The sequence below is a fragment of the Phoxinus phoxinus genome (assembly GCF_949152265.1).
Source record: "Phoxinus phoxinus genome assembly, chromosome: 16".
Taxonomy (NCBI): Eukaryota; Metazoa; Chordata; class Actinopteri; order Cypriniformes; family Leuciscidae; genus Phoxinus; species Phoxinus phoxinus.
The window spans coordinates 17,125,426-17,142,626 of NC_136891.1; the positions used below are offsets into that span (position 1 = coordinate 17,125,426).

The window sequence follows — 17,201 nt, forward strand, 5'->3', positions numbered from 1 at the left end:
GATTTTTGGACAAACCGTTCAGAAGTTATAAGCAAAAAAATAAATTCTTCATATCTCTGGACCAGTAGGTGGCGCTGCGCCGAAACGCAGCATGTAGCCTCAGGTCATGCTTGTGATGACATGTACCAAATTTGGTCTGAATCCGATAAAGCGTTGTGGAGATACGGCCTTACGTCTGTTTTCGCAAGCGCTACGTAAAATTTATTTGCGCGGTATTCGAGAACGGTAATTCGAATCAACTTGAATTCCATAACTTTTGGTTGTCAAGGTCTGGAGATGATCTGGTTCATTTTTCGTGAAATTCGGAGCAACGGCCTAGGAGGAGTTCGAAAAAGTAGTTTTTTCGTAAAATGCAAAATGGCGGGAAAACTATTATGACGGAAAATGACGTCATATGGTGCAGTCGAATCGTCATGAGCTCAGGAATCAGAGGAAAAAAGAATTTTGTTTCTAGCCCTTGTGGTTCAAAAGTTATTAGCATAAACATGAGTGAAACTTTGGACAGCTGGTGGCGCTAGAGGGAATGAGTTGGAGACTCCAAATTTGCTATGGTGATAGTTCAGGCTGTCTTCTATCACTGTGCCAATTTGTATAAGTTTCCCGCAAACGGTTCTATAGGCTGCCATAGACGCCCAGTCGGAAGAAAAAGAAGAAAAAGAAGAATAAGAACGGGAACAGATACAATAGGTGCCCGCACCTTCAGTGCTTGGCCCCTAATAACACTTTAAAATAGGGATGCACTGGTACCACTTTTTCCAGAACAAGTCCAATACCGATACTTTCATTTTTGGTACTCGCCGATACCGATATCGTATAACCGATACCTGTATTTTCACTGCATTTGTAATTTTTAAATGTTTTGGTAGAAAAACCAATAGAATATAAATCATATTAGTTGGCTTAATTTGTTCATCAACTAAATATTTCTATTTAGAAATCTATTGCTCTATCATATTTTATCTTTCATTTAATAGTACAGCACATATTTAGAGCAGCTCCAGAAGGGCTCAGTGCTGAGGAGTGGGTCAGTGGTACAAATGTTTAGACACCAGTGAAATATCCATTCTTTATTCTAATTTTGATACTACAACAAAAACTACAGTAAATAAAAAAACACTGCATATTCATTACTGAATAAATTAAAAATAGATGGATCTTTTTGTAAAGTTACAAAAGGTACCCTATCTAGTCAAGAGCAGTGAGTAATTTGTCCTTTGTTTGATTAACATTAAAGGAACACTTCACCCATTTGCATTAGACTTTGTATCTTTAGAAACCCAGTCACATTTTCGAATGGTCATGGTTTATTCCCTTATTTTTCCCTGAGATGGGAGAAATAAGGATTTAAGTGTTCCACTTCCTGCTTTTTATGACGCAAAAATCGTCATTTTGCGTCATAAAAAGCAGGAAGTCAAATTTCTTTGAATAAGGGTAAGACTACAAACACTAGCTCATCATTTATCCAGTAGAAGGCGCTGTTCCGCATGTTTTCAACCCGCCCATAGAGGGATCTCACTCACAGAATGTACATAGTGTCAGCCATTTTTTTATTTGGAAGCTAAGCTAAAAGTTTCTTATTCTGTGGAGAAAGCTGAGTAGTAGGGGTTACCATCCTCTTTTTCCCGGACATGTCCGGCCGTCGAGATCGTCCAAAATTTCCGGGATTCGGCTTTTGCTTTCTGCAGTCGCATTCATTTTTTACATGCACACCTTTTGTTTAAATCTAACTGAATTCATTCCGATTGGTGAATCTGAATGTAGTGTTTACATGAACGCTAAACAAGTGATCGTTTGATGTGCGTTTTAACATTGCTAAGAAAATTCCCGCTCCTCCGTGAGAGATACGAGACCGGTGCGTCTCACAGGCGCCGGCGCCGCTCATCAGTAATCACGCCACCGGGCTCGCATCGTTCTCCGCGGCCGTCAGTCTCGTTCCTGCTCGTCACAGTAAACATAATGAATGGCGACTGAAGAACGCAAAAGCCGAATCCTGGACATTTTGGGCGACATCAAAATACCGGGCAGACTCACGGAGACTCACTAGTAGCATAGCCTTGTTGTTTACTGCGATCTCTTACCGGTAGGCGTGGCCTCCTAGGGCAGCGAAGCAAGTGCATTCTGGGAGTTGTTGTCTTTCATCCCCATAAGCCAAAAATACATTTTCTGGCTTTTCTCAGTCTAGAAGGCTCCAAATTCAAAAATAATTTCACATTTCTTCTACATAAATGACCCATTTTAAATACACATTCATCTTTCCAGAGGTGAAGTGTTCCTTTAAAACACTGCAGCAGGTTTATTAGGCTGCTGGCCCTTTAAGACCGAATGCACGGACCCCATTTGAATATACTGTCTACGTTCACTTGAATTCGCCAGTACAAGCAAGATACGTAAAAGACAATTCAATTCAGTATTCGCACGCCAAGACGCTGGTTTTCGGGGCTCGCGCTTTGGATATTTGCGTTCATGGAACTTCTTGACTTGCACATGTTCTGTAATAATGTAGGGAACCACTCGTTATACATAAATCAGGTAAAAGTTATTGTTTTACTTACATATACGATTTAGTTTTAATCCACTTAACTTGTGCTGAGTGAACAATCAGCAATCAAGAGCATTCAACATAAGTGCTCTCTCTCTCTCTCTCTCTCTCTCTCTCTCTCTCTCTCTCTGTTAACGTTATAATAAGCTACATGCCTCGTTTTACTTTCTTTGCCATTGACATCCGACTGAACTACAAACTTTCCACTGACGTCTGTGAAAAAGGGATGCGCTCGACCCGCTTGCTGTGTCGCTGCGCGCTCAATCCACTGCACGGTTTTCTCTTATCAGCTCGCGCACCACAGCTATATAGTTGTTAATATATTTTGTTTAATATTCCACTAATAAGATACATTTACTTCATAGACAGCCTTCTTTTTTATCCCCATTATACTCTCTGTTAGGGTTGCCACCTTCAGTGTGGCAACATAAGGCCAAATGCAATCACGCAATAAGCTTCTCAATGATTTCTTTATATTTGCTATTAGTATTATCCATATTGCAAAATCCTTATGTTTTTATTCAACTATATGTGGGCCTAATGTAAAATACGGGACAAATCGCGTCCCTTATTAATTTGATACGGGACGCATTATCTTACTTGTAAATACGGGATGATTCCGTATTTTAAGGGACGGGTGGCAACCCTACTCTCTGTTGTCAGTGTTTCTTTGTCTGGACACAAGCGTACAAACGCTGCCTGGTTTCGTTTGTTGGTACGGAGCATTTTTACGAGTACGACTACATGAACTAAGTATCGGGACCGATACCAGTGCATCTACTATAAAATCTAAAGAGTGTTCATGTGATTTTATACATTAGTAGTGTTGTGAAATTAATGAATGCATAATAATATTTAAACCGTGATTATTCCTCTGACTATAATCGTACAAACAAAATCTGTAATCGTCGCATCTTAGTCTATTCAAACGCATGGAGATGCGAAAGAGGAAACCCCACTCTGTATGTGCGGTTGTGCGCACAGATAACAGTGCATGAGTGATTGATGGTGGAAAAGGATGCCGGTGAAACTGGGTAAAAATGACTGCAAATGTATAATGACAAACCTGCGTGGTGGTACATTGACATCTGCCAGTGTGTAGAGAGGAGTTAGACTGGGCACAAGGTAGTGTAACCGCGGGAACGGTACAAGGTTCATGGCTATCTCATTCAGATCCATGTTGAGAGAGCCCTCAAAGCGTGCTGAACTGCAAGAGAAGAAATCAAATTAAATGGGTGATCAAATCTCTTAACAAAAGATATGAAAGAATCAAAGATAACAGATTACCAGTTCCATTACTTTCTATAAACTTTATTTTTATAACTACTTTTAAATGTACATAAAAATCAGCTTCTAGCTAGTTTTGATTGATGAGGATTGCAATCAAGGTAAAGACGATTGCGGTGATGTACAGGAGTCGTACAGTAAGCACAAGAGTCTGTTTTATTGATGCACAGAGTAAAAACTATGTAAGAAAATCTGTAATGTTTTTGTTTTTATGGGTGCTTTGGTGTGCACACATCTATAAATTATATAGACTCCTCATATAATTTGGTTATTTCGTGTCCTTTTGGAGTCTTCACAATTTACCTTGGTTTACTTTGCTGGATATAGAAAATGGTGACTAAACAAATGTGTTAAACAAGATAAATGGTGTGTGCTTAATTTTAAGATAAGTGTGTGATTAATCGAGATTAAAATATTAAATCTATAAATTCAGGCGTGAAATGCATCCAATTTCTATTAATCTCAATTGTTATGCACAAAATAATTCCTGTGATTCCTCTTTAAAAGGTTATTTTTGTGTGAAAAGCATTCCTCTTATTATGTACTTCTCTTTTAATTCCTAATTAAGGTTTCACAACACTTTCACTACTGCATAAAGCACAAGCATTTCCGATTTTTTAGCACATGATTTAGTACCTGGTGATATTAAGAAGTAGATTGGCCACAATGTTGTTCATGGCATCAAAAGGTTTTTCGACCTTCACCACCCCTCCATGTCCAGAGATGATGGTACAGTCCTTCTTGATAGTACAGCTTGGTTTGCCAGTGTTGGACATGTGCTGTATCTTACCAACAATATCCACCAGAGACTAGAATAATAGTAGAGAATAATAATTAAAATTGGTATGATCTGTTCACCCTCGTGCAATTCAAAAACTGTATGAGTTCCCATTTGTTTTTACACAAAAGGAAAAATTGTGAGGAACATCAATACAGCTCTTTTCCACACAGCAAAAGCTGCAGTAATCAGGGCTGTGCTTTTTTTTGTTCCAAACAGGACAATAAAGCACAATAATACTGGTCCATGTGACTTGTAACCTCTATTACAACTTTCCTGATGACACGATCAGTGTTGGGCAGTAACGCGTTACTAAGTAATCCAGTCAAAGTAGGCCTCGGGTAGATGATCTGAAAAGCTATTTCTCTTTTTACAATCTAGATGACAAAACGCGAGTCCGCGACGCCATCTACCCGAGGCCTACTTTGACTGGTAAGAGTTTGTGCGGCGGGTAAACCAACAAAAACAAACTCAGCATGGAGAGAGAAAATTACGCGTTCTGTAGCTGGAAATACAATCATTATTTTGAGATTATTTCTGTCAACGGTAAGAACTTTAATGTGCGCTGTCACAATAGGACAGACAGGGCATCTACTTCTACTGTGGAGTCCAGTCCAAATATAAAAATATTTAAAAGTTGGAATTAAAAGTCAGAAGAGACTGGCTTTTGTTTGTTGCGAGATGGAGTAAGCGCTTCCCAATAAAGTTAATTCATGAGCAGGCTAAAGAGGTTATTCTGTTGATGTTGTTGTGTTTTTTTTTTTTTTTAAGGGGTGGGGGGTGGGGGGGCTAGTAACGTAACTAGTAATTTAACTAATTACTTTTGAAATAAAGTAATCAGAATAGTAACTTGATTATTTTTAAAAGAAGTAATCAGTAATTTAATTACTTTAACTTGCACAACACTTGTGTGAGAAATAGACCGTTATTTAAGTCATTATTCATTGAAAAACGTTCCATCCAGGTTCATTGGCACATCAACATATTCAAATTGTGTGTTGCAAATGGTTGACACCAGTAGGGGTGTAACAATATATCGTGTCACAATATATTGCAATACGAAAATGCAACATTATGCATTGTGGATAGTGACGATCTGTATTGTGTATTGTTCACCCAAAATAAAAATGACTGTGTGGAAAATAATTTTGTTTTAGTTTTAGTGTCAGTACTACATTAAACCTCTGGGGACCAAAAACGTGCCGGCGCGTTTGCCTCGGTTTTATTCACATAGCAGCAAAATAGACTTAAAATACTCCCGTCATTTTTTGTCATACAGGCTTAAGAAATATAAAAAAATAAACTGTTAAATAAAACATTGTGCTTTTGTAAAATAAAGAAAGTAAACAGGGTGTGCTTTCTGCCTCTCCGTCTCCGTGAACTTTTTTTCTGAAGCACGTCACTAAACTTAAACAAAACTCAGCGAATACTATTCACTCAGACATGAGCTATATATCTCTATAATCATTTAAGTGTGTAGTTTTAAATTATCTAATTCAAAACTAAAACAAATATTCTCTGTTCATGTAATCTATATAAAGAGAGAGAGAGATCAGCCGTTCTCATTATCGTTCTGGCATCTCATTACTCTGCTAATGTGACACGCCCATGGAGAGCGCGCGCTATTCAGACGCAGATGACCTGAAGCAACACATGCAAACCAGTCAACACCCACAACAGCTGGATAACACACTGAGCCTACTTTACATTGAGGCGCTGTGAGGAATAATAATATCGTGATAATCCTGGAAATTTTACCTCAAACGTGCTGAAGTAGCCTAACAACGGATCCAGCTGCAGATCAGTAAGTGCTTTGTTCTAATCGCGATATGAAATGGTGTCTGTAAACCGCAAAAGACTGTTTAAATTTGAATCGCGTTTCTGTGTTTGAATGAATGAACGGCACAGATGCATGCTGTTGTTTACTACAGCTCACGCGTGTCTGTGTGTGATGAATTAACCTTTAGTTTAGCTTTTAGCAAACTATCTATATTGCCTACTGAGATGAGTAAAAATCGACTGAATACGTTGAAATAAAATGTCTTTGTATAAGCAACATATTAAACTGCAAATTAACATTTATGCCCTAATATATATTATAAAAGACGATGTTACAGACGAAATATGAAAGACAACATTTCGTTTTGGATAGATTATAAAGTTTTTTACTGCCACATCAAAACCTAATTTACAAGGTGCAAACAAAATCTTAAAAGGTCAATATAAGCCTTCTCTTTAAATTATTTTTGTGTTTTATTAGTGACAAATTTGGGGAGAGGATAGCCTACATATTCCAAAACTTTCTGAAAATACAAATGAGTATCCAAGGTAAACATTTCTAGTAATTGTGCAGTTAATTCTTATATATTACTACAGAATTGGTATAGAGTTGGAAACATCTTGAAAAAAAGTGTATTTTTCCACAAACTGTGTATGTTTGTGGAAAAATTGTATAATATATATATATATATATATATATATATATATATATATATATATATATATACTGTATATATACTGTATATATGTGTGTTTGTGTGTGTGTTGTCTTTGCATTCTTTCTTGTGGCTCAGTGACACATGAATGAAAGGCTCATTAGTATGCAGCATTACCAGGTCTTTGTCTTCTCTCAGGTGTGAATTAGGACATTATTCATGACCTTGTTGGATCATTCACGCCCACCTGCATATTGCCTTTCCAAACAAAAAGTGTCTTACAAAATGTAAATCAATCTATTGTTTAATGTGAACGATTAGCCCGGATGATTTTCAGATCATTTTGAAGTAAAAACTCTAGGACAGGGGTCACCAAACTAAGGCCCGCGGGCCGACTCAGGCCCGCCACCCCCCTTTGACTGGCCCCCCAGCCCCTCTGCCCCCCACTACTTGAACCGGCCCTATGAGGCAATCCCCAAAAGTCGTCATGGTACGGGCGTCACAGTTTGGTGCATACATTTACACTGAGAATACACGGTATAAAATAAATAAAACTTGCGTGCAATTTAATTAATGTAATGCGGAACTACTGTTAGATACGCGGATTCTTAGGGACACCTAATCTGTAGCTCCGCCTTAGCTCTGAAGCTCTGAAGCAGGCTGCGGTGTAAAGATTGCAATGCTGGAATATGTTGAGAGAGAGGTGTGGGCGCGATCGAAAAGTCGTAAAGTGTTTACTTATATTGTGTGTGTGTGTGTGTGTGTGTGTGTGTGTGTGTGTGTGTGTGTGTGTGTGTGTGTGTGGCGCGGCCACGATCGAACAGTGGAAACATAAAAACATACTCCGTCATTTAGTTTATGCAGGACATCATTCAAACTGCAAAGTGTTTAAGTTACTGTTAATTACATTTTTAAGGAAAACAAATATATTAATCTGAAATGTAGCAGATTAATTTTCAATTAATTCAGGTACAATTACCAAACATATCAAGGTATTTTTATTAATTGAATTAATGAACTAATTATATAAAACTATTGTCAGTGAGTGCACTACAAATAAACTGTTTCTATGCCTTTACTTTATTAATAAAACTTATTTTAAAAAAAGTACAAGGCTTAAGACATTTATTTTTCTTTTGGTGGTCCAGCCTGAGACATGCACAAGCCTTCTGCATTTTTGTTTTGCTTTTCCCTTTATTGTAACCAACCGTGATGTCAGAACCGAGGTATGAACCGAACCGTGACTTCTGTGTACCGTTCCACCCCTAAAAGAGAGTGCAGAGTTTTCAAAGAACAGTGGATCAACGATTATTTGTGAAGAATAACTTTAAATAAAACAAAGTGTGAAGACTCGATTACAACTTTTGCAAACCACTAGTAAAGATAAACAAATATGTACCATGAATCAAGTGTTGATATAGTAGTGTGGATATAGTAGTGGGGATGGCTGTGCCAGGCTAGTAATCTCTACTACACAATGAGGCCTGCTGGTGGTCATTTTGGTCTGGGTTATACAATTCTATGTTATATAGCTGACCCGGCCCCGGCCCCCCATCACAGTCAGGAACGATAATGTGGCCCCCAGAGAAAAAAGTTTGGTGACCCCTGCTCTAGGAGACAACTTCAATTAGTCAAAAGTATTGTGGGAATATGTGAAGTATGTGGTCTTATATCAGAAAATTTTAGTTTGAGTTTTTTGAATAACCATGCATAAATAATATTCTCTCAAAAATGCAAACATGTACATACATGTTGCTCACATATTATTATAGCCATGTTCGAGCTAAATAGAGTGTAATTACACCTTTGCCATTAACATGTTTATAAGCAACTGAAAAAAATACAAATATCAGGGCATGTCAAAACATCTCAAGGACCCCAAAAACACCTTGGTCCCCAGAGGGTTAAAATAATATATAATGTGGAATATTATATAATAATGTGGAATATTATATAATAATGCAATTGGGGAATATTTGTTGGTCGTGATAATGCCAAATGTCTTATGTTACCAGTAAAAAGTATTATTTTAAATATATCTAGTCAGTGAAGGAGTAATATAATATTTAAATAAATAGTAAAATAATTCTGTATTTTCAGCTTCAGAATCATGAATATTTTTTATTCTGGTGTCTCTTTTGTCCTGTGCGTTGGGTTTCCAGCACCAAGTCCAAGCCTATTCATTCACACATAATGTAATAGTAAATTTAGCATTTTAATCAACAGTACATTTTGTGTTAACCTTTTACTATATGTCTTGGAGCATCCCAATAATATCTTATCGTGAGTTCAGCATTGTGATGTGTATCAAATCGTGACATGAAGGTATTGTTACACCCCTAGTGGCTAATGTTGTTGAACATCATTGTTATCAAATGTTGAGAGCTTGAATAGGGAAGCACATGTTGTTTTATTAACATTAAATGGATAGTTCTCCCCAAATGTTTAGTTAATTGTCATCATTTACTCTCTCAAGTTGTTTTAAACCTGAATATGTTTCTTTCTTCTGTTGAAGTTATTTGGAAGAATGTGGGTAACCAAACAGTTGATGTTCCCCAGTGACTCCTATATTTATTTCCTATGGAAGTCAATGGGGACCAGCAACTGTCTGGTTACCCACATTCTTCCAAATATCTTCTTTTGTGTTCAGCACAAGAAATAAATAAATACAGGTTTGGAACAACATTAGAGTGAGTAAAGAATGACAAAATGTTTATTTTTGGGTGAACAATCCCTTTAAGGACAAGCGGCTGCATGTTTACTATTAGGGCTACTGTCTCTTTAAGACCTGAAAGCAACGCGTCTAATATGTACGCATAATATGACACGCAGATTTCTCTCAATTTAGACATAACCAACTTTCTTTATGTAAACCTTGAGTGTATTTGACAGTATTAGCTCAAAAAGACTCGAAAGATAACTTAGTCCAGTATCCAGGCGCTGTTAGACAGGCTTTTAGTGCATGCGCGCGTCGGCTGTTTGCGCTCAGAAAAGCGCATTAGAACAGCGCTTCAGCAGCGAATGACATGTTTAACCGGCAAGGCTTTAAAGCACATGCAAATAATGAACTTTTGAGAACTGCAGTGTCCTGTTCCTCTGCGTAAACATTTAATGTGAGTATTTGTCGCATTGTACACTGGGCTGTTGAGACGCAGACTGCTACAAAAGCACGCAGCAGCTTGCTTGCAGCAAGGATCACAGCGCAACTTTGAACTATATCGATGCGATATGGTCTAATTCCATATCCCATTTAAAAAATATATCAATATATTTTTTATATCGATATTATATCGCCCAGTCCTAACACGCTGTTCCCTTGGAGGGCGGGGGCAATAACAAAAGAAACAAAAGCCAGCTTATCCAGTATGGAAATACACACAGACAATGACACGCCCCTACTGCGAGCTATAATCTCACAAAACAAGCCGATTTCAACCTAGAAATGTAAGATTTTAAATATACCAATATTGATATCTAAAACATGGAGAGGCTTCTTCGTGATCTCAACTAACAGATTCTGCAAAAAAGCAAAAATCACCAGTTTTGAAAAAAAACGCTTCTTTCTCATTTTGCTCAAAAGTTGTGCTGCCGACTTGTGTCCTTACTTTCCATGACGGGTCACATATGTGCCCATTTCATTGTGTTTAAAAGTGCAGTGTGAACATTTGGCCAAACATCTGCTCCACAAAACAAAGAAAAACAAATGGGAAAAACATGTGAGTAGATAACGGATGACAGAATTTTCAGTTCTAATACCCTTTACATTTTTACGAAGTCATACCTGGTTATCGACCGGCAAGACACAGTCTGCATGTTCTGTGAGCTCTTTCATGGCTAGGACGCTGTTGTAGGGAGAGGTGATGACATCATCCTCTGCCGTCGGGTAAACCGAGGTCACTATCCGGCACACCTCTGGGAACTCCTCCTCTAGAAGCTTCAACACAAATGTGCCTAACCCCGAACCAGTACCTAAACACACAAATGTACGCTTATGTCACCCCATGTTTCTCAACCACCAAATCTGAACACAGGTAACATGACAGGCATCAGAAGCTCACCTCCTCCCATGGAATGAATGAGGAAGAAGCACTGAAGACAGTCACAGTGTTCTGCAGCCTTACGGACCTGATCCACAATCTGCTCTCTGTAGGTCAAGCCGTATGTGTGGTGCCCGACTGCCCTGGAGGTCATAGACCAATCACACGGTCAATCACTGATCCAACAGTCAAAACAACAATGCATAACTAAAGGGTAACGATACCCTCATGACACGATTTGATACATTTCACTATACTGAACTCAACACGATATTATTGCGATACTCCAAGAAATATGGTTAAAGGTTAACAAAAAATTATCTGTTGATTAAAATGCTAAATTTGGTATTACATTGTGGGTGTAAATTAATAGGCTTGGACCCAAAGCACAGGACAATAGTGACACCAGAAAAAAAAAATGCATGATTCTGACGCTAAAAAAATACAGAATTATTTTAGACGAATATGCTGGCACTTTTTCACTGACTAGATATATTTTTACTGCTAACATAAGACAATTGGCATTATCAGGACCTACAAATATTCCCCCACTGCATTATTTATACATTATATTTAACATTCTATATAGTAGTAATATACAAAGTAATTTTCATTTTGGGTGAAATATCCACGATACATATTGTCACTATCCACTATAAATATTGTTGCATGCATTTTTATATTGCGATATATTGTGACACAATATATTGTTACACCCCTACTGAAAACACTTCAAGCAACGAAAAAGAACAGGTGAAATAAAATCAGCTCTTGTAATACTGCTTGTCCAATCCAGTTAGAGGAACTAACCTAAAATATTCAGAGCCCTTTGTTTTTTTTCCCCCACATTTGTGATGTTCATAAAATGCTTTCTTTTTCTTATAAAACGGTTATTTCCCATCCTTGATTCTGATTGGCCAATAGCTGTGTTTTATTCACGATAAAACACGACTACGACCGCTTCACCCAACTGTTCTATGTATCACTACACAACACCCCTAGCAACCACTCTTAGCAACTTAAAAATGTTTGATCTCATCGATATTGTTCATTGAAGCTATAGTAAAGTATTGTGAGAGATCAAGTAAGCGAGTGTACCTGCATTTACAGCAGATATATTATTTTCACTATTTTTCCACATTTAGAATTCCGTTTCTCTCGGAAATACGTCACATCACTGAGCTAAAGTCGGTTGCAACTTCCAGTTCACACGGACTTTATTAGTTGTATTGTGTGGTAACCGTTTTATAAAAGCAATAAGGTACTCGAGGCAACTGCTTTATCGTGAATAAGTCACTTATTCACGATAAAGCAACAGCCTCTCGTACCTTATTGCTTACACATCAATCTACTCTAAAAATCCCTTAATGACAAAGCAAAAATCTGAATTTTCATCAGCCATTACTTCAGTCTTCAGTGTCACATGGTGCTTCTAAAATACTGATTTGGTGCTCAAGTAACATTGATGAATAGAAAGTTAAAAAGAACAGCATTTATTTAAAATAGAATGTATTGTCACGTTTGATTAGTTCAATGCTTCCTTGCTAAATACAACTATTAATTTATTTCTTTTTTAAACTTTTTTTTTGGGGGGGGGGGTATCTGGGGGTATCTGGTAAAACAAGGTATACATTGTTTTTTTAAACAAAAGTGTAAGTATTTTGGATGATTTTTTGTGGGGGTAATCTGGTACAAGGTATCTGGTAGAAAAACATGTCACTTACATTTTAGAACAGCTTTTGCATCAATACCTCGACTATATGATGATTTTGTGAACTGAAATGTTTTAACACTACAAATGTGAGGCAACATGACAAAGTCTGACACGGTTTGACTCATCTTTGGCCTTAGGTTACAACTGGTGTCATTTCAATCAAAATCAAAGTTACTAAATACCTGTCTAAGAAGGTGACGAGCAATCGACCTTGAGCACTGGTACATGAAGAACCACTTAAACAGTCAAACCCCATAAAGTGTGACTGTTCAGTAACATGCCTGGAGGCTGTCAGGAGCTTCTGAAGTATAAAACATGGGTGTGTCGACACATGAAGAATAGTAACATAGGCCCAGTTTAAACCTGGTTATAAAATCCATCTCCGGTGATCTGTGACAAGCAGATTGAAGGTGAACCCGCACGGTTTTGTTTCGCAATGAAGAGTGTGTTTACATAACCAACAATTACATAAAAAAGAGGAAGAAGGACAAAACGAGTAATTTAGGATGCTTGGTTTCAATAAAAGCTGTTTATCATCACACAATAACAAAAAATAACTTTAACTTTGATGCACAACATTGGTCTAAAGTGACCCGACTGAGATTTCATTTTCTATATCTTTGCAAGAAATTAATTTCATCATTCAGTATTCCAGGTATTCCTCAATTAACTTGTTTTAGATCACATATCCTTATTTAAATTTTTCCTTTCTTACTTTTCGAATAAAAATTGTTTTTATGTCTCAGAGTGTTTCTGTGCTGAATCTTTGAAAGACATTTATTTTATCATTTATTAATCCAGGTATTCATTAAATATCTTGTTTTTGATTTCCACAAATCATTATGTTTATTTTTCCTGTCTTACTTTACAAACAAACACAGTTTTTGTATTTATACAAACATTTTACACACATGGGTCAAAAATGACCCATATAGGAACCTTTGATATTTGTAAATAGTAAGAAAATATTTACTACATAAAACTATTCACCTGCCACACATTTCACAACTCAACGCGGCTGCGTTTGTGTATTTCATGCATGTAAGTCTGATTTTATAATTTTTTGGTCACAGAAAATATTTGATATTTTGTGAAAGACAACTGGATATAATATTTGAAAGTTTAGGCTAAGGTTACCTTGACCTTTAAATACATTACTAGTGAGAAAGAGAAACATGTTCAATACTATTAGCTAGCTTGCTGTTGACACATTCTATTCTATCTAATGTTAGCTAGGTCAACAAAGTAAAAGTTGAAACAGAACGTTATTATATATACAAGTATACATTGTCACTGTCGGGCGGAAACCTTGTATCTCCATATTTCGTCATTTTTATTTGTTATCATAAATCAATTCCATTGGTCACCCTTTACAGTACGTCTGTCAGAACAAGCCAGACATACCGCCTGTCAAGATGAAGCCATCCAAATTGAGGGAGAAGCATGGCTCAGAATTTGGATTCCATGGTAAGCTATGTGTCGAAGAAGGGAAAGGCTGTTATCCTCCTGAGCACCATGCATGATGAAAAAAGGTGGATGATAACGGTGTTAAGAAACCAGAAACTATCCAATACTACAATGTGCTGGATGTTGCCACCCTCAACGCCTACACCAACTTCACTGCACAACACCCTGATTACATGGGTGATGTGACCAATGCATGATCAATGCACAAAGCTTGTCATGCCCCATATGAAGAGGCGCTTGGAGGGCACCTCCAAAAAATCCCAAATTTGCCCATTGGCCTCTGTCCATCATGGCCTCCTAATCATCCCCATATACTGATTGGCTTCATCACTGTCCTCTCCACCAATAAGCTGGTGTGTGGTGGCGTTCTGGTGCACTATGGCTGCTGTCACATCATCCAGGTGATGGCGCTGTACCCGTGATTTAAGATGGCACATTTTTCATTCAGTCACATTCAGAACAATTCACTACAGTACAGTAGTACTGTAGTAGTTGCACTACACTACAGTTCAATTTCAGTGTTATCAGTGCTATATGTGTTTAATGTGTGACAAAGTGGCCAATAAACATATTTCAGGTGTTACAGTAAATGTGTTGATCTAAATAACTGTAAAATTGGTTATTTTAACAAAAGTTTTTTTTTTTTTGGTTTATCACACTTGCATAGATGGGTCATTTATGACCCATGTATGTAAACTTGATGTGTTGACACAAAATTAGGAAATATTAAAATATGAATTTGTGAAAATTGAAAACAAGATATTTGGAATATTCATAAATCATGGAATTCATAGATCATTGAATATTAAATGCTGAAATAAAGTTATGTCAAAAGATGAAACAAAAAAATGGCAAGCCATGCATGAAATAACATAGGAAATGAATATGGGTCTTTTTAGACCCATGTTGTGCATTAGAAGGCGTTTGCATAGCTTGTGCATCAAAGGTTTAACAAGAAAACAAGTAGGGTTGCAAAGGGGTGGAAAATTAATACAAGTCAAATGATATTTGACTTGGATTTATTTTTGAGTTGTAAAGCCAACTCAATCGATCGGTCCAAAGTCCGGCATCCGACCAGGGGGGAAGGTCTCTATGTGTTACTGTATTTTCTCGTGGCAAAGTATTTTTGATTAAATGCAATACATTTTCTCATGTATTAAACTCGTTATTTCATCTGACTCCATAAATGCAAAAGTTTTAATGATATCTGTGCATCATTAAATGTGAGCGAATGTTTGACTATTCCTTTTAACTCTTAATGAAAATAATGTCAAAGTCAATTACAATAATCAAATGTAACAATTTATTATGTCAGGTAAATGTATCATGCCAATTACATAATTCAAAGATAGTTGATACAAAACATAAAATGCTCTGGAATAAAGAGAAGAGATGCAAACCCAAGATTAGGAAATACATGAAGCTGAGAGTCAACATTCACGGGCTGATCTGGGGTACAGAAGGCCCCGAACTCTTTGCTGCATTTCATTATATAGACAGAACCTCTTTCACATGGAAACATGTGCTAAAAATGGAAATTTGCATTCAAATGCAAGAATTTGCCTTCTGAGAATAGGAGACCATTTGCCTACCTTCATTTGTGTGTCAGTTATCTCTAAACTCTTAAAAATCTTATAACCTTTTGTTTTACTCTTTGGAAATGAAACATTTGTACCAGTCACCCTGAGACATTTCAAATGATACTAAACATGTATAATACTCGATGATAATCATTCACATTAAACCATATATTCTTGGGTGAGCTTTTTGTGATCTCAGCATGGGAGAGGAGGAGTGGGGGATGACAGGAAGAAATGTAGATGAGGATGATTCGGAGGTGAGACTTTCGTCTTGAAGGGTGAGTTCAAGGGTGAGTTCAAATGGTAATTTCCAGCAAGGTCCTTTGTCTTCTCGGAGAGAGCCCTCTCTTCGAGTTTTTCCAGTCTTACAGAGTAGAATTAGGGATGCTCATTTCGGTTAATTTTCCCGACCGACAACCGCCGCTCGTTATCCGATTATTAACCGTTAACTGATAAGATTATAATATTGAATTGGCATTAAATAAAAATAAAATGAACGAGTGTCTGTGACCCGTTAAAAATAAAAAATAAAATGATCACGGGTTTATTTTAATGTGCAAACAGCAGCATGCAGAACAGATCAACAACAGAACCTGGATCCACATCAAATGATCACGCACCTGCAGCATTTCTGACAGTGACAACAGAATTAAATAATATAGCCTATATAAAAAAACTAAAATAGGCCTACACTAAGTATATTTTTTAAACTTAAATAATTAACAAATTAAGATGACAAGAAAACACTGAATCAGGTTGAAGCTTTGAAAAAACAGGGTTTTTTCCCCCATCAGACTACGTTTTTTCGTAATATAAAAAAAAAAACGTTTTTCTATTTTTATAAAAATAGCAGGCCTACCTCAATCCACAGCTTGTCTAGTTCTTATTTTTAAAAAAGTAACATGTCTACATTATGTGGGGTTAGTCTGGGTCTCCGATGGCACACTCCGATGGAATACAGAGATAACGTATCGCTAGAGTGGCCAACTTCGGAAAGCGCCTTTCATTTGCTTGTGGATGTTTGCATTGTACTTGCACTACTGCTTTATTTTAATACCGCATAGCATATTTTGCAAGTAACTTCGTTGCCCTTTCTGTCGAAATGGTCCCACACAGTAGGCTACTTCTTTTCGCTTGCTTCATTTAGCTTGCTCAGCGAAATATGTCTTTAGGCGCGTGCGGTTGCGCGTGCCGACGCACCCCGTGAGTTAACAAATATAGGCTTTTTTTTTTTTTTACCATACAGCAAACAAACAACAACAAAAAAATCGAAAAATATATATTTATTTTTTTTACTTTTAAACCGTTTAACTGATAGTATTAATCGGTCAAAATTTTTACTTTCGGTTAACGGTTAAACGGTC

General features: G+C 37.1%; 1 protein-coding gene across 1 annotated transcript in view; it reads right to left on the reverse strand.

The window, feature by feature from the left end:
• tube1 (tubulin, epsilon 1) overlaps positions 1–17,201 on the reverse strand; it is a 44,247-nt gene that overhangs the window by 11,475 nt on the left and 15,571 nt on the right. The window contains exons 6-9 of the mRNA XM_079638985.1: positions 11,098–11,219; positions 10,821–11,008; positions 4,463–4,635; positions 3,606–3,746 (exon numbers count right to left, since the gene is read on the reverse strand). Of these exons, the coding sequence (XP_079495111.1) occupies positions 3,606–3,746; positions 4,463–4,635; positions 10,821–11,008; positions 11,098–11,219 (624 nt within the window). The remainder of the gene's footprint in view (positions 1–3,605; positions 3,747–4,462; positions 4,636–10,820; positions 11,009–11,097; positions 11,220–17,201) is intronic.